At 41.9% G+C, this 24,910-nt stretch overlaps 2 protein-coding genes across 2 annotated transcripts in view; one reads left to right on the forward strand and one right to left on the reverse strand.

The window, feature by feature from the left end:
- The window catches only part of DNAJC3 (DnaJ heat shock protein family (Hsp40) member C3), a 68,846-nt gene extending 51,750 nt beyond the window's left edge, over positions 1–17,096 (reverse strand). The window contains exon 1 of the mRNA XM_070408751.1: positions 16,916–17,096. Coding sequence (XP_070264852.1) covers positions 16,916–16,997 — 82 coding nt within the window. The 5' untranslated portion in view covers positions 16,998–17,096. The remainder of the gene's footprint in view (positions 1–16,915) is intronic.
- A 997-nt stretch (positions 17,097–18,093) lies between these two features.
- The window catches only part of DZIP1 (DAZ interacting zinc finger protein 1), a 72,806-nt gene continuing 65,989 nt past the window's right edge, over positions 18,094–24,910 (forward strand). The window contains exon 1 of the mRNA XM_070408747.1: positions 18,094–18,149. The gene's annotated coding sequence lies outside the window, so the exon portion shown is untranslated. The remainder of the gene's footprint in view (positions 18,150–24,910) is intronic.

Consider the following 24,910-nt stretch of genomic DNA (forward strand, 5'->3'; position numbering starts at 1 on the left):
TACTAGTATACTTGAGAGGGTTGTTTCCTGCTTGCCCAGATACTGTGGACCAGCTCTTGCCCCAGCAACTCAGAAAACTTTTCTACCAGCAAACTCAGGTTGCAGCTATACTTTCTTCGATGAGGTCTGAATCCCAGCCAATTTTAAGAATATCCTTTAGAGTTCCCCTTACATGTTTATAGTTATTCTCCTTTCACAACTTAGCATTTCTTTATATTAAACTTCCCCTTTTAAATTACTATGTGGTTTCTGTCTCCTGAGACAACACAGACTTATACACACTGGTAATGGGAGTGGTCCCAGGAGACAGACTCACAAAGATGGAATTTGACAATTGGTTTGGTCATGCTCTGAGCTTACTCGTAAGCGTAGTCCTGAGCTCCTTGACAATGAGAAACATTATTAGCAATCCATTGCAGGTCTTGGAATAAAAATTAACCAAGATATCACTGTGGTTTGCAGTGAGCAAGTGTCAACTGAGGCACATGCCTTGGAAACCCAAATGGCTGCTGCTCTAGACCATAAAGAATTGTGATGTGGGGGAGATTCTTCTGAGTACACTAGATCACTTGGGGGGGGGGGGGGGGGGGAGAGACAAAAAACAAGCTCAGGTCTAACTCTCAGCTCAATTCTCTAAGAGCACCATAGCAGCTCTAAAACAATCTCTTAATTTTTGAAGCCACACAGCTAACTCAGCTGAAAATAAAAAAGTTTACTTTTGAGGGTTGTTAAATTAAAACAATAGTTGAATTCACAGTATCACCCAGTTTCTCCTCTGAAATTTAGGGCATGGATTAGTAAACAATGGAATTCTAAAACTTAGAATGAAGACATTTAGTTTGACCCAGATGAAACTAACCAACTTAAGCCCCTTCTGAGCCTCCCTTACCAGAAGTAGCTCGCCCTCCCATATCAGAGAAGACTAGCCTTCCACGGCTTAAAATTCCTAGCATAACCTCACCTAGGACAAATACCATGAAAGGGGATGTCCATTTTCATTAAAGCCTACCCTAACCACTCCCAATGTCACTAAACAGGTATATACTATGACCAAAGGAAATAGATTATCCAGCAAAAGAACTGTAAGACTTTCATGATAAACTAACAGAAACCCTTGGAACATGTGTGGAAGTGGATTCTAAAGGTGTTAGACCAAGCAGGGTGAAATATAACACGAGCCAAAACCGGTTTGGCTCAGCGGATAGAGCGTCGGCCTGCGGACTGAAAGGTCCCAGGTTCGATTCCGGTCAAGGGCATGTACCTGGGTTGCGGGCACATCCCCAGTGGGGAGTGTGCAGGAGGCAGCTGATCGATGTTTCTCTCTCATCGATGTTTCTAACTCTCTATCTCTCTCCCTTCCTCTCTGTAAAAAATCAATAAAATATATTTAAAAAAAAAAAAAGAAAGAAATATAACACGATATCTGGTCTAATTCACTGATATGTGCCCACATACTATAGCAGAGGTCAGCAAACTGTTACTGTAAATAAAATTTTACTGGAACACAGCCATGCCTTTTCATCCCACATTTTCTATGACTTTCATGCTATAATGGCAAAGTTGAGGAATTTTGACAAAAACCATACAGCTCATAAAAACCAGAATATTTACTATCTGACCCTTTACAGAAAAGATTTGCTGACTCCTATACTGGAAATCCCAGACTTAATTGTATTAGCTCTCGCAGATGAAGGTAGCTCTAAAACTTACTTGGTTGACTGACTCAAATTGGACCCAACAATGACCTATGTTTTAATAAAACTAAGATTCCAGAGAGTTTCCTAGCACAATAAGGAGGGATTCTAAACCTTTATGAGATAGGAAAATTAGACTGGATTTATCATTTACACACCAACCTCCCACTTATGTTCCAAACAGGGCCATTTACTAATGTGTTCAGAAATATATTAGTATACCACCTGCAACCTTTTCAAAGCTCTGTGGTCACTCTCTTTTGTAGGACAGGTGTGAGTATAGGGGATGCCACCACTGAGATTGGCTTTCTGATTTCAATGGGGATGAAGGGATCCTGGAGTAGCTGAAGCTTAAGTAGCACCACTTCACCACCACAGACCAGGTGAGCACAACTATAAATGCATCAACTACAGAGGAGAATCTTAACAATCAGGTATAAAATTATTTTCTTTGTGGATATCAGTCAACTTCCTTCCCCATGATTCCGGTGCCTATGCAACAGACCCATGAACAAAGTGGCCATGGCAGAAGGGATAGAGGATATGAATGGGCTCAAAAACAAAAAACAAAACAAAAAAAAAACAGCTACTCCTTACCAAAGCTAATCTGGCTGACTGAGTACCTAATCTGACAACACTAGAGAACAAACTTGAGCTCCCAATACAGCACCATAGGGGTGAAGGTGGGGGGACAAGCTAGCCACCTGGTAGCAGATTGATTATACTGGCTCTCTTCCATATGGATCACCTTCACATATTCAGCATATGGATTTTCCTGTAACACTTCTGCCAGCACCACCATTGATAGACTCATCATCATGGCATTCCATATAGTTTTGTATCTAATCAATAAACACATTTACTCATCTCCCAGAAAAGAAAGTGAAGCAATTTGCTCATGCCCATAGAATTGGTCTTACAACATACTCCTTCACCCAGAAGCAGCATGCCCTTTTGAAAGAGGAATGGCAGCACTAGTTGGGAGAGAGAAACCTAAAAAACTATGTTTGAAGGCTACAGGTTACACTTTCAGTGACAGACCATCAGGTGGTGCTATCTCCCCCATAGCCATAATACAGGAATCAAGAAGCAGAAGTGGGAGTGGCTCCTTTTATTATTACTCCTAATAATCCACTTGTAAAATGTTTGCTTCCAGTCCTGGCAACATGAGCTCTGATACTTTGGAGTTCTTATTCCCCAAAGGGTAAATGCTTCCACAAGAGGATATACAATGGTTCCAATGATTGGAAAATTAGAATACACCTTGCCATTTTGTTCCCATTATGGCACTAAAACCAACAGGCAAAAAAAAAAAAAAATTTAAATGTCAATTATTAAAGACCTTTCTTGCCACTACACAGTGGTGGTTACCCAGAGGATTCTCTAGGGTCTTAAGTACTTCTAATACCAAAGGTTAAAGAAAACTACAGAAAACAGAACAACTAAGCACTATGATCTTTCAGGATAAAAGTTTTCCTGATGGTCACACCATTAAGTAAAGAAGCCAGAGTAGCTTAGAGCAGAAGTATGGAACAGCAGTGAAAAAGAAAGCTATACATATCAACAACCTCATTACCAGACACAAAGACTGCAGTTTTGTATATTTTCTCTTTGCTTGTTGTACACGTATGTAATTGCAAATACAGTCAATCCTCACAATTCACAGATTCTGTATTTGTGAATGTGCCCAATAATAACATTCATTTGTAACCCCCTAAAATTCAATTATAACCCAAAAATTAATACTTGGGGCACCTTGGCAGCCATTCAGGGACATGTGCATGTGCAGAATGATGAAAAACTTGAGTCACTTGTAGTACAAATTCCCAAGTCAAGCAAGGTGATACATTGCCTTCTTTCAGTTCTGAATTATAAATAACTGACCTTTCTATGTCATATTTAGGATAGTGGTTTTCACATTTTTGTACTTTTTGTTCACTGTTAAAATGGCCCCCAAGTATAGTGCTGTCTAGTGTTTCTAAGTGAAAGAAGTTGTGATGTTCTCTTCCATAGAAAATATGTGCTAGAAAAGCTTCATTCAGACATGAATGATAATGCTGTTGGCCGTGAATTCAATGTTGATAAATCAACGATATATATTAACTATTTTAAAACAAAAACACACATAAAACAAGGTTATGTTTTGATCTGTTGACAAAAATGTAGTGACCTGAAGCTTACAGAATACTATTCAGTGTAGTAATGACTTCACAGAACCTAACAACCACAATAACTATACAGAATCAACTGCATTGACCATATTTTCTCTAGTTTGCATTTTTACTTTATATACAATTGTTGAAATTAACTTTACAATTTAGTCTTTATGTAACTGAATGCTAAGTGGGATAAGTAATAAAATAATAGTTTATATAGCCAGTAATGGAAACAATGACTTAGAACTGTGTCTTTTCAATTGGGGTACAGGTGGGAATTTCTTCACTTATAAGAATAGTTGTATCTTCTAGGTAGGAAATACAGTCGTTTTATTGTAGTGAAGTTGAAATGTATGTAGAAGGGTGCATATGAAAACTCAGTAGCCAAAGTATCTCTCTTTTACAATGAACAGGATGAAAGCTATGATGCTAAAGGGACATTGTAGGGGGGAAAAAATCAGAGCAGTAACCACTTGGGAAAGTGGAAGAAAGGATAGACTGGGAAGGGGCAGAAGAGAACTTTCTGGGGGTTCGATAATGTTCTCATCTTGATAGAGGTTTGTGTTACACAGGTATATGTAGCTATCAAAATTCAGCAAATGCAACTTAAAATATGGACATTGCCCTAGCCAGTGTTGCTGAGAGGTTAGTGCATCAGCCCGCACACCGAAGGGTCATGAATTCGATTCCCAGTCAACGGCACATACCTGGATTGTAGGGAGGCAACCCAGATATGTGCCCTTGACTGGGAATCAATGTGCCTCTCTTACACTGATGTTTCTCTTACTCTCTCTCTCTCTCTCTCTCTCTGTCCCTCTCTGAGTCTCTCCCCCTCCCTGCCTCCCTTCCACTCTCTCTAAAAATCAATGGAAAAAAAGATCCTTGGGTGAGGATTAACTAAAAAGAAAAAAAAAGGACATTTTATTATGTATATAAATTTTACACCCGAAACAGCTGTTTATGATATGTATGTTAAAGTAATTAGGGACATGTGTACTGATGTCATTTTTAAATGTAGTTTTTTAGAAAGAATAATGGATGGATAGAGAAATACACAGATGGATATGTGTTAAAGTCTATTATAGTAATTATATTAATGGTAGAATCTAGGTGATGAATACAGGAGTATATACTATAAAATTCTTTCAGCTTGCAAAATGTTTAGTAATAAAATGTTGGGAAAATATACAATAAAATCAGTGTTATAATGGGGGAAACACACACAGAGTGCTGTGAGGACACAAGTTAAGGTACCAAACATCTATAGCCAAAATTAAATATAATTTAAAATTCAATGTCTCGGTCACATCAGTCACAGTTTAAGTACTGCATAGCTAATGGCTAGTACATGGGTCAGTGCAGATGATTCAGAACATTTCCCATTATCACAGAAACTTCTCGGGCAGTGCTTCCGAGGTGGCAGGAGTTTTCCTGAGGTCTCACCTGAAACCTGAAGGAAAAATGGGAAGAATATCTCTACGTGAAAAGGCTGAAGAGGGAAACCAACATTCCAAATGCAAAGAACATCACATGTAAATGCCAAGTAGTCAAAAAATTAATGAGGTTTTCATAGAAATTAAAGCCAAGTATTGCAATAACTCTCCTCTCCATCATAATTTAATTATTCTGGAGTGGGTCATTTTAAGTGCTAGGTGATTACAGTAAATAGCCAATAGAGAAGGCAGAAACCAATAAAGTATCTGTTACAATAATCCAAATGACATTATGGTGACTTGACTGTGTAGTAGTGGTGGGAACAGAGAAAAATAGACTGTTTAAAGAAATGTCAGACAGAAAGAAGACCACCTGGCTTGAACTGACTGGATATGGAGGTCAAGTGAAGAAAGAGCATGAGTCCAGGAGGATACTGAGGGCAACTATTTGAGCAGCTGCTTGCCATTCTAGTCATTAAAGCAACTGAATTCTTATTTCATCTAATACAAGCAAAAAGCTGAATAAAATTCACTGTATCTTGCTATATGCCCTGCTAAACAAAGTAGCTTTTTTGGCTTTTAGTATTCCTAGTCTGAAGTTTCTGTGTAGTGTCTTATTACCTTGGCTACCTTTTGGACCTCCCTCCAAGGAAAAAGGGGGGAAAAAGGGAGGGAAGGAAAGAGGAAACCTTAACTTGATGGCCTCAAGAAGTTAGGGTTCTGCAGAGCCCTATTGGTTTGGGGCAACAATGTAAAGAGAGCTAGGATATTTAAGAATATGAGTAACATATAGAGAAATTAGTTGGGTGTTTTCAGTGAGCTGGGAAAGCATTCTCTTTCTCATTTAAAAGGAGGATATAGGCTCCTACTCTGTGAAAATTCACTATACAATATAAATTTAGAAACTGATTATATTCATAGAGTGAAAGTCACCTGTAGTTCCACCCAACTCCATACCATATCCAGAAATATAACCTGCTTTTCATAATGAAGATTATAGAAATTAATGTGCTTCATTTAACAAATGTTACTAAATACATACTAATATGTAAAACTGTGGCCATAGGAAGAGATGAATAGGTTAGTCTCTTCCAAAGAGGCAATGAAGAGAATCCCAAAGGCTTTAGCCATTTATGAGAACTCCCCAGCCTGCAGGGGTCTCATAATTGACCCTGGAGAGAGATAGGCTGCTTTCTAGCATTACATTGGAGAAAAAAGGGGAACATCTGTAATCCTTTCAAAGGGGGGGTGCAGTTAGGGGTGACCAAGCCGGAGGGGGAGGTGCAGTTGGGGGCAACTAGACCAGTGGGGAGAGGGGCAGTTGGGGGTGACCAGGTCAGCAGGGGGGCAGTTAGGAGATTTTAAAAATTTAAAAAAAAAAAAAAAAAAAACATAAAAAGGACAGGATTGAACTGGTGGGCAAACCACATCTAAGAACCCTTCCCAGGGAAAGCAGGCCATGGAGGTGGCTGCAGTTCTTTAAATGCGCCAACTCTGATACAAGAAAAAGGAAGGGACCCTGGGTATGTCCCAGCTTCCAGCCTGGCAATCAACCTTCTGCCACAATCAGCAAAGACTGGCATTGAGCAATCCTATATAATAAAGAAGTAATATGCAAATTAAACCTCACACCATCACAAGATGGCTGCCTATGATCAGGCTGGCAGGGGGGTTAGTGAGGGATGACCAAACGACTGAACAGCAGGCTGTGTGGGGCGACCAGGCCGGCAAAGGGGGGCAGTTGGGGGTGACCAGGCCAGCGGGGGGGGGCGGGGGGAGTAAGGGATGACCAGGCCGGCGGGGGAGGGGGGAAGTTGGAGGCGACCTGGCTGGAAGCGGGGGGCAATTAGGGGTGACCAGGCCGGCAGGGGGGGCAGTTAGGGGTGATCAGGCCAGCACCCAGAGACAGTGAGGGGCGATCAGGCCGGCAGGTGGGGGCAGTTAGGAGCGACCAGGCAGGTGGGCGATTAGGAGCCAGCGATCCAGGATTGTGAGAGGGATGTCCTGGATTGGAGAGGGTGCAGGCTGGGCTAAGGAGCCGCCCCCCTCCGTGCACGAATTTCATGCACCAGGCCTCTAGTTCTGAAATATATAGATCACTAAATCAACCTTCAAAAACTAACACCAGCCCTGGTTGATATGGTTCACCAAAAGGTTGCAGGTTCAATTCTTAGGGCATATGCCCAGGTTGTGGGCTCCATCCCCAGTAGGGGTTGTGCAGGAGGCAGCCAACCCCTCTCACATTGATGTTTCTCTCTCTACCCCTCTCCCTTCCTCTCTCTCTAGAAAATCAATTAAAGGAAACTAACACTAAATAAGAAAAATAAGGGGGGAAAAATTAGTGAAGCAAATAGAAAAAAATTCTAAAAATGAATATAATTGACATTCTTACAGAGTTAAAGGGGTGCAACATTCATTAAAAGGAAAAAAACAAACAGAACCAAGTATTTATGCACTGGCTACTCTACCAATGGAGAAAAAGATAAACAAGATAATTTCTAAAAGCCATGATAAACTGCCAGAAGAAAAAAGGAAGAGTCCTTAATATAGACAAAGGGGTTATAATCCCTGAGAAGATAGTGTTTGTGTTAAAACATAGGGGAGTAGGGGGATTTTGAATGACAAGAAGCTTCCAGATGCCAAAACATTACTAGGCTCCCAAGGAGTACAAAACAAGTGCAAAGGGCTTAAGTAGGACCAAGCTCCACTTCAACCAATCCAAAGTAGGCTCCAGCATGTGAAGAAGGATAAAGGATGTAGGCAAGATAGATCACATTGAGCCTTGAAGGCCACAGTAAGAAATTTCTAATTTATTTCTAAGTCCAAAGAGAAGTCATCAGAATGGAAGTCATTTAGCCAGGAACTGATTACCTGATTTACATTTTTAAAAGATCACTTTAGGCCTGGCCGGTGTGGCTCAGTGATTGAGTGTCAACCTATGAAGGAGGCTTCAACCAGGAGGTCCTGGTTTGACTCTAGGTCGGGGTGCATGCCCAGGGTGCAGGCTCAGTCCCCAGTAGGGGGTTTGCCAATCAGTAATTCTCTCTCATCACTGATGTTTCTGTCTCTCTCTCCTTCTCCCTTCATCCCTCTCTGAAATCAATGGGGATATTTTTTATTTTTTTTTTTAAAGATCACTTTAGGGGGTAGTGTGGAAAAGATATTGGAGGCAGGCAAGAATGGAAAAAACTGTAGTGGTGTGAACTAAGATAAGGATAGCAAGTTGCATTACAGTACATATATATATATATATATATATATATTCTGATTTCATTTATGCTTTTAAAAGAAGATACAATATGTATTTCTGTACTGTCCAACTTTTTCCATTAAGAATGTATTCATGCACTACTAATATAATAAAAATTTAACAAAGTAGACTGAGGAATGTGTTTTGTTAAATATGTTGCCAATTAAATAATCACTTGCAATTGAAAATTCTTAAAGAATATCCGTAAACAGTATCCTATATAATAAAAGGCTAATATGCAAATTGACCCAACTGTGGAACGAGGGGTCGTTATGATGCACACTGACCACCAGAGGGCAGACGCTTAACGCAGTGTGCTCCCACAGGGATCTTCCCTCACCTTCCTCCAAATCTAGCCCCCATGCTGCTGCCAATCCTTCCAAAATACACTCCTAATAAAAATTCTTCAGTATTTTCAAATCACTTGCTAGGTTTAAACTAAATCCCTTCAGATCTAAAGGCAAACATGACCCTTCATAATCAGATCCCATGATGTCGGTTCAACCTTATAATCTCTCATTCCTCCACCTCTTACTTTATATTTCCATATCATAATGAACTGGTTGTAGTTCTGTGAACACACTATGTGCTCACGCCACATCCCTCTGCACTTGGGAGTTTCATGAAAAGGTTCCCACTTGCCCACCAGGAAAATTTCTACTTCTCCATCAGGATCTTGCCCTCAAATGCTGACTCCTTTGTGAAACCTTCCCAAACTGCTTTAGTGAGATAGTGAGAAAAAGTCCCTTCTATGTTCCTACTATACTTTGCATCCCCACACTCACAAGTACATGACTTCACTTTGCAATACCACTGTCACAATATATTGATCTTTACGGTTTGCCTGCCTCTCACACTGCCCAGCCCCTCAACTCCTCAACTCTCAGACCAAAACCAAGCGTGAGAATCTATCTTTTCTTCGATACATCACCTAGTTCCAGTATCTTGAACAAAGTGCACTCAGTATTTATTGAATGAAACTACTTTTCTTCTTAACTATATAATTCATCAGAATTACAGTCTAAGATATATAATAATTATAAAATCAAATAATAAAGACACTAATATATAAATTGTGGCTATTTTTGCAAATGTCTCAACTCTATTTTGAGCCATGGATAATATTTATTCCTTTGCCACATCCTGGGAGACAGTGACAATGACAGGTGTCTCCTATTTCCTGAGAGATAAAGCTACCAAATATCATGCCATTTTCTAATCAGCATTAAATAATAGGCTTCTCCTTAGACAAGCATAACCATAGGTCAGCAAAATATACAGGAAGGGTTGGAAAAAGTGATGGAGTAGCTAGGTCTTTCACTGAAATTAGTTATTAGAATCTGTCATATTTTGAAGAGCAAAAAATAAAGAATTTTAAATTGAGGGGTTAAAAGTATGATGTGGTAAGAGTCACAATCAATACTATGAGAACAGGCTGAAAAAGGCAAGAACTAGTGGTCAGAAATACTAAATTTCAAGGTGAAGCCAGATGACAGGTGGTAGCAAGCCCAGGGATGCTTATTCAGGTTGGAGCACTCAGAATATGAGGAATGTTAAGATCATTCTAGAAAGAAACATGGGCAAAAATGACAAAGTACTATGTATAAAAGGTCAAGCAAGATGGCAAGATGGCAGAAACACAGAAAATAGTAGAATCTGGCCACAGAAAGAGCAGGAAGTTCATTATCTTAGCAATTCCACAGATAAGTGAGGACCAATGACCAGTTTAAAAAAAAATACACTGATCTGGAAACCTTAAGCACCTCTTTCCAATCACCCAGATCTAAAAAGTGGTTTAGTCTGCAAAGCCAAAGTAAAAGAAAGAAAAGGCTGAGTAGTTATGTGCATCTGAACAATGATATCTGAACAATGCATTAAAATCTTCCTATGTAAACTAGGAAAATAAAATTTATTGTAATCAGGTTTAATCAATTTAAATAGACATTACCTATCTTTGCTTTAATGAACTGTGAAGGCATAAATATTGTAATGAGATACCTTACTCTAGGAATTTCAACTTGGACAATAAGTTTAGAAGAGTCCATGCTAAAACAGCTCAAACAGTCAACTTTATTCATCCAATTAAAAATTATTTATTGCCACCCTGGCCAGTGTGGCTCAGTTGGCTGGAGCATCATCCTGTGCATCAAAAAGTCTCAGGTTCAATTTCAGGTCAGGGCACATGCCCAAGTTGCAGATTTAATCCCTGGTTGGGGTGCTGGTGGGAGACAACCAGTGGAGTTTCTCTCTCATATCAATGTTTCTCTCCCTCCTTCTCCTCCTCCCCCGCCCCTAAAATCAATAAAAACATATTTTTAATAAAGAAATTGGATTTTTCCAGGGGAAGAGATACTTTATCCATTTTAATACAAGAAAAGTAAAGGGGATAAATGGTGACAGGAAAATAAAAGAAAAAAGAAAAGTAGCAGCGTAGGAACAGATACAGGTAGGCTAGTGAGTTTAGTGATAGGAAGAAAACTGTCCTGTGATATCTTTCATTTTCTCAATAAAGGCAAGATCTAAAAGAATGGGGTAAAGGAAGAAAGGAAAGGTTGGTTTAAATTGGAGATTTAAGGAAAGAGGAAAAGGTTTGAAATACTGGTATTCAAAACAGACATAATAGAGAATTGTAGGAATGTCCGCAGTATTAAGTGTGCATTTGAAATTGAGATTATATGCTTGAAATGAGACCAGTAGGCAAGTTATCTCCATTTTCCTCCCCCCATGTTCAGCTCTGAGGTACAACAAAGTTGGTGGCCAAGTTGAATTTAATCAGTTTCAAATTCTGCCAAGTGAATAAAACAAAACATACAGAGGGGCAAGGAAATTAAAGGGTGCTTGCAATGGAGTAACTACAAGACAGAACCACTAAATCTGTACTGAGAAAGTAGGGAAGACATGGATGCTTCACAAAGCATGTCTTATACCCCCAAGTGGTCTGTAAACTCAGCAACAAAAACTGTGAGTTCTGCCCTAACCGGTTTGGCTCAGTAGACAGAGCATTGGCCTGTGGGCTGAAGGGTCCCAGGTTCGATTCCAGTCAGGGGCATGTACCTTGGTTTCGGGCACATCCCCAACAGGAGGTGTGCAGGAGGCAGCTGATCGATGTTTCTCTCTCATCGATGTTTCTAACTCTCCATCCCTCTCCCTTCCTCTCTGTAAAAAATCAATATATTAAAAAAAAAACAAAAACAAAACTATGGGTTCTATACTATGTATACCTCACCAAAGAGCACTACAGTTTAAGCCTATGCTGACTAATTAAATGAGTATTCCCCATATTTCAAATTTCCAAATGACAGAAACTCATCAGACTTTTTTTTAAGCAGCTTTCTAAAGATCTCAAAATAAAAATAAATCTGTAGTTGAAATGTGTTAGTTCTAAAGAGCAGATGACTGGATTCCCATGATATTTCCATATAAACAAAGATTAATTGCTGGACATTAATCAAAGGAAAACTATAGCAACAGAAAGTAAACTTAGCCACAATTAATTCACTTCATATGGGGAAATAAAGCCTAATTACTTCAAGGTATCCTATCTTAGAACAACTCACCCTGACCTACAGAATTAAAATTACTTCATTTCTAGGCACTAACTCAGCAATGCTAACGTGTCAAGTGAATTGGAACTTTGGCACTACTGCTAACTATAGCCTATCTCATTAAAAGAATTTAAATTAATTCTAGAAGTTACCTGACCATCTGCTAGAATACTTAGTTTATATAAATTACTGAAAGTCATTCATTTTCCCTATTACATTTATTCTTCCCATATTAAATAATGTCAAGAAAATCCTAGAGAAGATAAAACATACTTTTAGTAGGTATGTTCATATAAAAATCACCATCTTTTATACTTATTCATTTTAAACTATTCTTTTCCCTATGGCCAAATACATGGTTTAGTTAGGTCAGTTGTGGGAGGGCAGGGGGCATCTGATCCAGGTTTCTCTTACACATGGATGTTTCTCTTTCTCTCCCTTCCTCTAAAATCAATAAAACATATCCTCAGATGAAGCTTAAAAAAAAGAAAGAGGAAAGGACAGGGGAAAGAAAAAGGAAAAAGAAAAAGAAAGGGAAGGAAATGAAAGGAAAACTGGGTCTAGATCAGCCGTGGGCAAACTACAGCCCGAGGGCCGGATCCGGCCGTTTGAAATGAATAAAACTAAAAAAAAAAAAAGACCGTACCCTTTTATGTAATGATGTTTACTTTGAATTTATGTTAGTTCACACAAACACTCCATCCATGCTTTTGTTCCGGCCCTCCGGTCCAGTTTAAGAACCCATTGTGGCCCTCAAGTCAAAAAGTTTGCCCACCCCTGGTCTAGATACTGGGTCCAGATAGCATGTTAAGGAAGAAAAAGAGATAAAAGGTTTGATTCCCAGGCTGTGTTCCTACTGAAGGCACCAAACAGAACAAACCATTAGCAAAGAATTAAAATAGCTTCCTTATCTGTAACATGAGAATACTAAAGTATATTCTACTAAAGTTTTCTCTCTGCCACAAAAATTCTATTCCTAATCTAGTGTTTTAGACTACCCTCTTTCAAAGGTCTTTTTGAAACGGTGTGCTAAAACTTTCAATTCATAAAAATATCACGTATTTCCTTTCTCTGAGTCATGTCAACTCATGGAACATTCAAACCTGTAGAGAACTTTTGTGAGTTTATTTGACAACTCAATTGTCAACAATTGCCAGGATGCAAAATCTTAACAGATTGAGAAGATGCTCCAGAGAATGGCAGTTATGAACCTTATTTTATACATTACAATCAAAAGAGAAGAAGACGAAATTCATTGGTGATAGATTAGGGATTGGATAGAAAGTAAAATGACAGCCCTGCCGGTGTTGCTCAGTGAGTGAGCGTGGACCCCATGAACCAGGAGGTCATGGTTCGATTCCTGGTCAGGGCACATGCCTGGGTTGTGGACTGGTAGGGGACGTGCAGGAGGCCAGTTGATCAATGATTCTCTTTCATCACTGATGTTTCTCTCTCTCTCTCTCCCTCTCCTTTCCTCTCTGAAATCAATAAAAATATTTTTTTTAAAAAAAGAAAGCAAAATGATAGACACTTCTTTTACACAGGTGAATACATGTTAGTTAATAGTCAACAATTAACATTACAATAACAATGAGGAGAGTCTGTGGTCTTCCCAGAGCTATGCCTCTGAAGGGTCTGTAAAAAGAAAATTACTTTGACATTCTACATGTTATTGTATATGCCAAAAAATAAATAAATAATAGATAGGCTCAATTAAGGTAAAGATGGACTTTTGTTAGGGAAAAATACTGCCTTAGGACATGACAACCTGCAATAATCTGCTTTTAGTTAAAAAGTTTTAATTTCAGATCCTTTGTGGTTACTTTAGGTCTCTTGAGTTTGTAAGGCTGCCACGCAGGCCTTACCTCCTGAGCTTGTCAGGTTCAGTATGTGGCCCTTTCCATCCACAGTTACAATGAACGGGGGGGGGGGGGGTTTGAATGTTTTTAAATCAGAAAAAACTAGGCCAACTAACCTACTTATTTATTGGTGACACTCTCCATCCTACTAGTATGCAACTCTGTTTCACATTCACTCTTCTCAAACCCATTCTCCTTTATTTCTTTTTTCTCCAAAGCCTCAGGCATCCTAGTGGAATCACGCAGCTCTGCATGCCTCCAGGACTTTGATGTTACTGAACCCAGCCTACCTTCAATGAATTTAAGATCTTTTTCCTTTCTTTCCTACTACCTGTACCAGACAAAGATCTTATTTGGGAAAACAGGAACTAACAGTCTGCTAACCCAAGGCAGAGATTCTTTTTGAGGTCCATTACCAAACTTAGTGTCCAGTACATAGAAGACACCTAATTTAACTGTTCTATGTAACTTATTATACCCACGAGTCTCATCAGTGATTTCTTTTTAGAAATGCATAATGTCAGCTCCCACCCAGACCTACTGAATCAGAAACTCTTAGAAAGGGGACCTGAACTCTGTTTTTAAAAGTCCTCCAGGGTGAGATCCTGATGCACACTCAAAGTTGAGAACTGGCCCCAAACGGTTTGGCTCAGAGGGATAGAGCATAAGCCTTCGGACTGAAGTGTCCTGGGTTCAATTCTGGTTAAGGGCATGTACCTCGCTTAGTTGCAGGCTCGATCCCAGGTCGAGGTGCCAATCGACGTGTCTCTCTCAAATCAATATTTCTCTGTCTCTGTCTCTCTCCCTCCCTCCCACTCTCTCTAAAAATCAATAGAAAAAATCCTAGGGTGAGATTTAACAAAAATAAATTATGAAAACAAATCTTTAAAAAAAAAATAAAGAGTTGAGAACTGCTGTATTCAACATGCCAGGAAACCACCTTCTTGTTCACTACTACTGGTAGCAAACAAGCAAAAAAATTGATTTTTCTCAGCTGCCACCACTTACAAATGATTGGGCCCACGTGATGCTATCAACCATTTAACTTTTGTCTCCAGCCTGTACACAGTGTACAGAGATAAACTTTAGAGTTCAATTTAAAGATCTTAGAGTTAATTTAAATATGTGACCTAATACATATTCTTTAAACTCAGAGACTCAGTTCTCTCGTCAGTAAAGTAGGAACAATCCCACATACCTCCGTGAATAAGGGATCGCTTACAGAAAGGTGCCTGGCACACAGCAGACCTTCAATAAATGTAAGATCTTCTTCCTTTCTGCCCTACCGCCTGTACCAAGTCCCTGCTACTTTACATAGGTGATGCTCCTCAAGAAGATAGCACTCTGGCACTCCTTGGAGAAATGTCACCAAGGTCTCCTGTACAGAAAAGTTCTCCAATGAGGTTTTTTCTTATGAAAAGAACCACAGGATGTAAATGAAGTGAAAGAATCCTACAGAATCATATACAGAACAGCAATTCTAAAAAGGTAATCCAAGAGCTAGTGGGAAAAGCAAATCATACAAAAGCGTGCACCTTTTGCCACTTAAAATGATTGACATTAAACAAAACATAGGCAACTTTCTCTTAAGTGGCCGAAATAAATCAGTGGTAACTGGACATAAATACTACATTTGGGGAGGAGGGGGTTAGCATTAGAACACCCAAGAGATCTGGAATACATGACCCATGTTAATGTGGTCCGGGCATTCAAATTCGAATTCCCTCGATTTTCTGGGGCAGCATCACTGTCAAATTCTCTATCTCAAGCTTGTCCCCACACATGTTCTGATTTTTGGTTCAAAAAAAAAATATAGTCACTAGGGGCACCAAAACAATAACAACAACAACGAAATACAAATAAAAATAAATCGCTGCCATACATGAGACTTAAAAACTGGAAGGCATTACTTTTTTTTTTTTTTTAAGTTTAGAATTTTGACGGGATTTTTACCAGAAACAAGTCCTGGTTTCAGCTCCTCACTCCCTCTGTCTAATCTAAAGCCTCATATTAAAATGTTTAACTCCATACCTACGAGCCTTTAGGTGAAAACAGATGGGTGCATTGGATACGTGATTATACTCGATTATTCCGCACAGGATCCAAAGCCGGGGCTGTCATTCTTACGCCCCCCGCCGGTATCTGACACGCGGCGGACAGCCCTCTGTTTCTGACATTCTGTTACAGCAGCCAACACCCCCAGCTGTAGGACTTGCGTGAACTTTAAACGTTCGTCCCTTCTTAAGGGGATCTCCCTCCCCAGGAAACTCGGGAAAGGAAGGCCAGCCCTAAGCTGAAGGACACCACGCCAGGAGTTGTACAGCCACAACTCGGCGCCTGGCTCTCCGAGCGCCCGAACCCAGCACCGGCTCCGCCGCGCAGCAGCCTAACCTCTGCTCCTCCAGACACAGATAACAAACGCCGCGGAGGCTGCCGCTTTACCAGCAACACGGCCCCTTCACCTTCCTCGGCGGGACGCACTCCCCCCGCCACGGGGCTCCGAAGCGAAAGCAGGCTCCCCCCCCGTGCCGCCCACCCCCCCCCCCCCCCGCCCCGGCCGCCTTCCCCGCCTGCCCCAGCACCACCGACCCACAGTGTCGCCAGCCGCCGGGCGAGGGTCCCCGCGAGGCCGGACCCGAGGGCTGCTCGAGTCCCCGCGCCCCAGCGCCCCGCGACGCTCCAGAGGTCGCTCCCCGGGCCCCGCTCTCCCCGCCGCCTCGGACCCCTGCGGCCCGGCTCCACTCCACACCCCCCGTTCCCGCCCCGCGCCTGCCGGCCCCGGCACCTCTTCCCCAAACGAACCCGGAACCAGGCGCCGGCCCCCACCCAGGGGCGGGCTCCGGGCCTGGCCCAGCCGCGCAGCCCTGGCTGCGCCGCCCGGAGACTCGCGCCCGGGCCATGGCGAGGAAGTGCCGGGGGGACCTGACCCCAGAGCCCGCTCCTCCCGCCGGGGCAGGGCAGGGCAGGGCAGGACTTACCTTCGTACTGCAGGTCCACTAGGACGAGCAGGAAGGGGAACACCGAGCCCAGGCGGCTAGTCACGGAGCCGGGGGCCACCATGTCCGAGGGCGCGGCGGGGAGAAGAGACCAGAGTGCGGGGCCCACCCGTCCCCGCTGGCGCTCCGCAGCAGCTGCGCCCGCCCGCCCGCCGACGGCTCTCGCTCAGGCCTAGGCGACAGCTGGAGCCCCGCCGAGGAAGGCGGCGGTGGGCGGGGCCCGGGCGACGCACCGCCCGCCGCGCCGCTGCCGTCCAATCGCCTTCTGCCTATCCGCTCTTCTACTGGGCTCTCCGGGTCGTGGTTCGCGCTGATAGGCTGCGGAGGCCATCGCCCCGCCCCATCTCTGATAGGGTAACGTGGAAGCACGAGACGAGGCTGCGTCCGCCGGTTGCGGAGCTGTCAGGGAGCTCGGACCCGCCGCTGGGGGAAGGCGGCCGGGAGTCTGACTGGCAGCCGCCGAGTCCGCATGCGCAGAGTACGAAAGGCTTTTTGGATGGGGCCTGCGTGCTGCGCTAGCGAGGAGGAGGAGGAGGAGGAGGATGTCAGCCCGACGACGTTTTTCCGGGTTGCTGTTCGGAGAGGAAGGTGAAGCCGCGGCTTCGAGATGAGAAGGCGAAACCTCCTCCCGAGAAGGGAGCTTGAAAGCTCCTAGAATGGGCTGGTTACCACGAGGAATCACAGAGTTCGCTCCCTGCCCCTGAGCATCTCGGGACAAATAACAGACTGAACTGAAAAAAAAAAAAAAAAAAAAAAAAAAGCTCCAGAGAAACGGTCAGGAGTAGCTGGATGAGCTGATGGAGGCCAAAGCATTCCAGGGAACACCAGAGAGAAGCGCACATTACTGACCTAAGCCACCGATTGAGGTTGGCTTGGAAGTTTGGGGACCTTCCCCCACACCCCGACTGTCCAGTGGGCCAGCGTGTCCAGAGAATAGAGCAGAATCCTGGAGGGGTCTGTGAAGAAGAAACGAGGGAGGTGCAGCAGCTGAGACAGCAAGGGGCTCTTGAGAGTGCGGCCAAGGTCAGCTCTAAGGGAAAAAACACCTGTTAAACGGGATCTTGCGTCTTCTGCTCATCACAGGAGACTCAACGGAAGAGATAAGATCTTGAACAAGATAAAGTTCAAGTTACTTAATTTGGCATTTTGTTTGTTCGCAGTCATTTACTCTGACGTCTCCAACACGCACACCATACCCAGTGGTGTTTTACTTGAGGTAAAATAGTAATGCTTTTCTGTGTTAAGCATTGTTAAGTGAAAATGTATACAGTGGGGCCTTGACTTACGAGTGTCCCGACTGAGGAGTTTTTCGAGATACGAGCCGTCTCTCAGCCAGTTTTTTGCTTTGAGTTGCAAGCTAAAATTCGGGTTACGAGCCAGCTTCAGATACTCCACCGCTAGTTGGCGCAGCGAACGTCACAGTGAACATCAGCCCAGCATCACGTGTCTCACTTGTTCACTTTTTGATTTGACATACGAGTAATTTGAGTTACGAGCTCTGTCACGGAACAAATTAAACTCGTAAGTCAAGGTCCCACTGTACCTTTATCAATGCACTAGAGGCCCGGTGCACGAGATTCATGCACTGTGGTGGGGGGTGGGGTGAGGGGAGGCGTTCCCTCAGCCAAGCCTGCACCCTCTCTCAGTCCAGAACCCCTGGCTCCTTACATGATGCACTGAGCCCCCTGACTGAGTGGTACTAACCCTGTGGGAGTGCACTGACCCCCAGGGGGCAGCTCCTGCATTGAGTGTCTGCTCCCTAGTGGTCAGTGCACATCATAGCGACTGGTCTTTCTGCAGTTGAGTCAATTTGCATATTAGGGTTTTATTATATAGGGTATGTATTTGCTACTTCTGTGCTACTTCACACTTTTAGAAGAACTTGAAGTAAAAGCAGAAAGGCTTCTATTCCAAAGGAAACTAGTGCAAAGGAAATGGTTTTGAGGAAAGAAACAAAACCCAAGTCTCTGTTTAGTTGTGGTGGAAAGTAGTATGTATATAATATAACTAGTGGCCCAGTGCATGAATTTGTGCACATTGAAAACAAATAAATTAGAAGAAATATTTTACCCTTTCTCTATAATAGAAGTGTCAAACAAATTCACGATCAACAATGACAGATGGAAACACAGGCATGTGATTGGCACCAGCAAGAGCTTCATATGTATCGCGCATGCATGAATCAACTTAGCCTTTTAGATATAGAATAAACTTTCTTAATTAGACCTGCTTTCTGATTTAGCTAAACTTTTTCCAGCCTCAGTGAAGTACCCCAACTTCTCTTTCAGGTAATTGTCAGCAACACAGCAGTAAATATCAACATGAAGCAGATTATTATTATTGTAGATCACAATAATAATAGGGAGAACAAAAGGTAAAATATTTAACTGCAGCAGTGTTTGACTATATTCTGTGCAGTGAGAAAACCTGAAATCATTTTCAAGACCCACCATTTCTTCTTTACAGTCAGGTCAAATTTCTAAGCTTCCTAAATCTTTGTTTTCCAGTTAATGAAAAGAAAATAGGATTCTACCAAGTCTCCCATCTACCTACTCCAGGACTTCTGTGAGGATCAAATGAGATGAGGCATGGGGAAACACTTCACAGACATTTGGTTACAGTGTAAAATGTTTCCACCTGGCTATAAAACAAGTTGTGTTCCTGGGCTGAAGAAACAAGTTATGTTCCTAGTCCCTAGGGAGAGGAAGCCGGGTGTTGCTATGTGACGCCATTACCCAGACAGACACTTAGCATATTAGCTCTCTCTCTATGTATATATGTATACACTAGGGGCCTGATGCACAAAATTCATGCAGGAGTAGGCCTTCCTTCCCCCAGCTGCCAGCACTGGCTTCCCTCTGGCACCTGGGACCCGGGCTTCCCTCCAGCCACTGACAGGCACCCAGGACCCAGGCTTCCCTCGCAGCCTGGCTTCGTCTGGAAGGATGGAAGGACATCTGGTCTAATTAGCATATTGCACTTTTATTATTATAGACTACAGGCCTGGTGCACAAAATTCATGCATGGGTAAAGTCCCTAGGCCTGGCCGGCAATCAGGCCCGATCGGGGCCTTCCGGCTACCAGCCAGGACCTTCCTTCATTCCACACCAACCCCTGGTGGTCAGCACACATCATAGCAAGCGATCGAACTCCCGGTCAAACTCCTGAGGGGACACTTTGCATATTAGCCTTTTATATATATAGATAGATGTGAAGTGCATAGGATTCAGATCCAAGAAATTTAACCTCAAACCATGGCTATTATCTAACTTAGCTTCATCTGTAAAGTGGGTATGATCCTGATTACTTCAAAGATTTGTTTTGAGCCCAGCCGGCATGGCTCAGTTGTTGAGCATCGACCTATGAACCAGGAGGTCACCATTCAATTTCCAGTCAGGGCACATGCACGAGTTGTGGGCTCCACCCCTAGTAGAGGTTGTGCAAGAGGCAGCTGATCAATGATTCTGTCTCATCATTGATATTTCTATCTCTCTCTTCCTTTTCCCTCCTCTCTGAAATCAATAAAAATATATATTTTTTTAAAAAGGTTTGTTTTGAGGTCTCATGAAGTGTAGAGGTTCTTGTAAATTATAAAGCGTTAGACAAATATTATTCATCCTTCTGACAAAATAATGAAGAAATTCCTCTATGGAATTTCCTTGGACTATACATATACATATATTTGGTTTGCCCTTTTCCTTCTGACATCACAAGGTAGTGTTAGTGACAAAAATGGCAGATGATTTTAATGTCTACAAGTTAGTGGATACAACATCTAAATTGTGTACTGTGGTCAAGACAGCCAACAAAATGCTGACTTTAGATCATAAATCATCACCAGAATACTGTCTGTGATTCTGGTCTTAAGAATAAAAGCAGAAATAGCCCTAGCTGGTTTGGCTCAGTGGATAGCCATGGACTGAAGGGTTCAGGGTTCGATTCCCATCAAGGGCATGTACCTAAGTTGCAGGCTGGATCCCAGGTCCTGGTTGAGGGGTGTGAGAGGCAACCAACCCATGTGTCTCTCACATCATTGTTTCTCTCTGTCTCTTCCCCATCCCTTCCACTATCTAAAAATCTGTAGGGAACAGCTCTAGAGTTAAGCCTCAGATTGACCTGTTGGCAGAGCCATAAACAAGTCCCAGCTTAGAGGGCAGAACCCTTTTAGCATAATTAAGCTTGACTTTATGGCCGCCCCCTAGATCCTTCCTGGGTAACTAATGGGCCGTGGGAGGTGCAGCAAGTGCTGCCAAAACAAATGAAACTCACAAGAACATTGTAACTATGTTGACCACTACCTTGTTTTTTTTTTGACTATAAAATAAAGCCTCAGCTTGCTGGCTGGATCCTTCTCTGTGGCCTCATCCAAGCACAGGAGCTCCACGGAGCCCCAGCTATATTCTCTTTGTCTGTCTTTTCTTTAGTCCTTCACCACCCTCCCCCCCACCCCCCCACCCCCCAGGCTCACTGAACCCTTGGCTGTGCTGGCATGGCACAAAAATCAATGGAAAAATATCCCCTGGTGAGGATTAACAACAACAATGAAGAATAATAAAAGCAGAGCTAAAGAAGTTCTAAGAATGGCCCTAGCTGGTTTTGCTTAATGGATAGAGTGTCAGCCTGCAGACTGAAAGGTCCCAGGTTTGATTCTGATCAAGGGCACATGCCTGGGTTGCCAGCTTGATCCCCAGTAAGGGGCATGCAGCCAGTCAATGATTCTCTCTCATCACTAATGTTTCTCTCTCCCTCTTCCTTCCTCTCTCTGAAATCAATTTAAAAGAAAAAAGTTCTAAGAATGATTTAGGCTATTAAAAGGGAGTTTTAAACTTATTATTTTTTTACAGTGGGGCCTTGACTTAGGAGTTTAATTTGTTCCGTGACAGAGCTCGTAACTCAAATTACTCGTATGTCAAATCAATTTTCACCATTACAATGACACGTGACGCTGGGCTGATGTTGTGGCGTTCACTGTGACGTTTGCTGCGCCAACTAGCAGTGGGGTATCTGAAGCTGTCTCATAACCCGAATTTTAGCTCGCAACTCAAAGCAAAAAATCGGCCGAGAGACGGCTTGTATCTTGAAAAACTCGTTAGTCGGGACACTCGTAAGTCAAGGCCCCACTGTATTTTAAAATATATTTTTTATTATTGATAGTATTATAGATATTTCCCCCTAAACTTATTCTTTGAAAACCAGGAAGTCGCCAGAGGTTTTTATACAGAAATCTGTCATTATTGAATTTAAATTTAAAACAGATTGTAGAGCAAGCATGTCAAACTCAAAGGCTAACACGGCCAAATAAACAAGGTTTAAGTTTATGTGGGCCGCAAAAAAAACACAAAAGCTTCAAATAAATGTAGGTTTATTTCAATAGAGGTATGCTGAATACAAAGGGCTAAAATAAATAAGTAATTGTTAACATAAAATAATAGAACATTTTAATAAAAATTAATATTTTTTCTTGAACATTAACTTACCAGACACTGAATAACTGCACAAATTAATAAGCGTAATGCAAATAAACCTATTTTTCCTGTTCTCCAAAAGCGGAATATTTCCTGTTATGCACATCAAACAAGTCAGTCCAAGACTAATGACATGGCAATTTGCTGCTAAAATATTCGCTGCTAGTATTAGTGGAGAGAAATGGTGCCTGTGCCTAAGGTGAATAAGGGAAATGAATGCAACACGATTAGAGTAATCAGTCATTAGCGAACATTGTAGTTCATTATTAATAACTAGAGGCCTGGTGCACGGATTCATGCACCAGCGGGGGCCCTCAGCCTGGCCTGTGCTCTCTCACAATCTGGGACCACTCGGGGGATGTAGTAGTGCACGAAGCAGCAGGCGGCCAGGGAGGAGCCTGAGCCCAGGCTGGGCATCATGCCGCTCCCACTCATCCCGGCCCCACTGCACCTGCCACAGCCCCTTGGTAGCACTGCCGCAGAGGCGGGAGAGGCTCGTGTCACTGCAGCTCCCTCTGTGGAAGCACACTGACCACCAGAGGGCAACTCCTGTGTTGAATGTCTGCCTCCTGGTGGTCAGTGCACGTCATAGCGACCAGTCGACCAATTGTTCGGTCATTCGGTTGCTTAGGCTTTTATATACATAGATTATGTATAATAGGATATTGAAAATTAAGTTCTGAAATTTTTATTAAAATGTTTTTTACATACCGTTATATTGTCTGGGCAGCAAAAAATATTCACTGTGGGCTGCATGTGGCCCACAGGCCACAAGTTTGACATGTTTGTTGTAGAGGGACCAGCAGTGTGCCCAGTTAGGAGGCTATTGCAGTAGGTCAGGTGAAAGATGATGGAAGCTTGAACTATGTGGTAACTGCAGAGATGGAGATGCAGAGAAGCAAACAAATGTGGCATGTATTTTGGTGCTAATAAATGGGATTGATGGGAGTAGGACCAAGTGACTTATCAGGTTACCTTTATTCAGTTAATTACTCTTTAATTGCAATACAAAAGTATAGCCTAAAGTATTTTTATACTAATTAGGTTCTGGAAAAACCAACTGGCAAGAGTACATAAAATATGAAAGATTCACTTATTGGACTTCTCTTACAAATTCATAGCAAGGTGTGGAAACTAAAATGAAAAAAAAAAAATAAGCAAACAAAAAGACCTAGTTGGAGCCTAAGCCAAAATAAATATTTCCATGGACTAGAAATGGGAGGTGGGGCGTGGGGAAAACCACAACAAAGTCATGTGTAAGCAGAAGTCAAGGTCCCTTTCTAGATCTAGAAAGAGATCAAAAGTAATGCAAAGACAGTCTCCTATTCTTGGTGCATTTACCTCATTTCTGGTAGCTCCCAGCAATCTTTGGTATTGCTTAGCTTATAGCTGCATTATTCTAGCCTCTGCCTTCACCTTTGCATGTATTCTTTGGTATGTTCTCTCCGTTGCTTCTTAACTAATTACATCTGCAAAGACTATTTCCAAATAAAGTCACATTCTGAGACTCTGAGTGGACATGAAATTTGAGGTAAGGAGCATTAACCCACCACAATAATGAATAAATAATCTTAAAAATTAAAAAAACACAACTAGCCCCTGAAATTAAAAATAAAAAACACACCCTAATATGCCACACACACACAAACACACACACACACACACACACACACACACACACACCTAATGGATAGAATAAGATCTATAACACGAAGTGAAAGAATTAAAAGACATTTTAAAACATTATTATAAAAAAAACTCTTAGACTAAGCACACACAAAAATCTTAGTTATGATTAGAAACCCTTAGAAAATATGAGCAAAATTTTAACAAGTTTTTGTCTAGCACTTTATCTAACAGCTCCATATGAAGAGAGAGATGATGATCTGCCTACCAATAGGAAATTTTTTCAGATGCATGGAACATTTACAAAATCTACCAAATAATAGTTCACAGAGGAAATTTTACCAATTCCTAAGAATTGTTATCACACATTTCATATTCTCTGAACACAATGCAATTAAATGGAAAGTGAACAATAAACAGATTTTCCAACTCATGTGCTCGGTGGGGGGTAGTATGTCTCTTAATTAGTCACAGTAAGGGCAAAATCATCACAAAATTTCCAAATTATGCAAAACTAGATGATAATGAATATGCTATATTATAATTTGTGGAATGCTGCTAAAGCAAGTATTTAGAGGGAAATTCATAGCCTTAAGTTGCTATGACTGAAAATAGTACCAATGGCTCTCAGTGCATGGGATGATGTTCAACCAATTGAGTCACACCAGCCAAAAGATCTTTTCAAAATTAACAAAAATTACTCATAGATGAAAAATCATTTCAACGGATTCACTCTTTAGATAAAATACAGTGCTCATTAGTATTTAAAAGAAAAAATCTCAGAGAAAAATGAAAACAAACTGCTTTAAGTCAGTAATTATTGGTATTTATCAGAATTTCTATTTTGAGGATGGTAGTGTCAAATCAGTATCTCCTTCTCTCCTTC

This window comes from Myotis yumanensis, unplaced genomic scaffold (genome assembly GCF_028538775.1).
Source record: "Myotis yumanensis isolate MYYU_CA2020_CCGP unplaced genomic scaffold, mMyoYum1.0.hap1 SCAF_3, whole genome shotgun sequence".
In the NCBI taxonomy this organism is placed as follows: Eukaryota; Metazoa; Chordata; class Mammalia; order Chiroptera; family Vespertilionidae; genus Myotis; species Myotis yumanensis.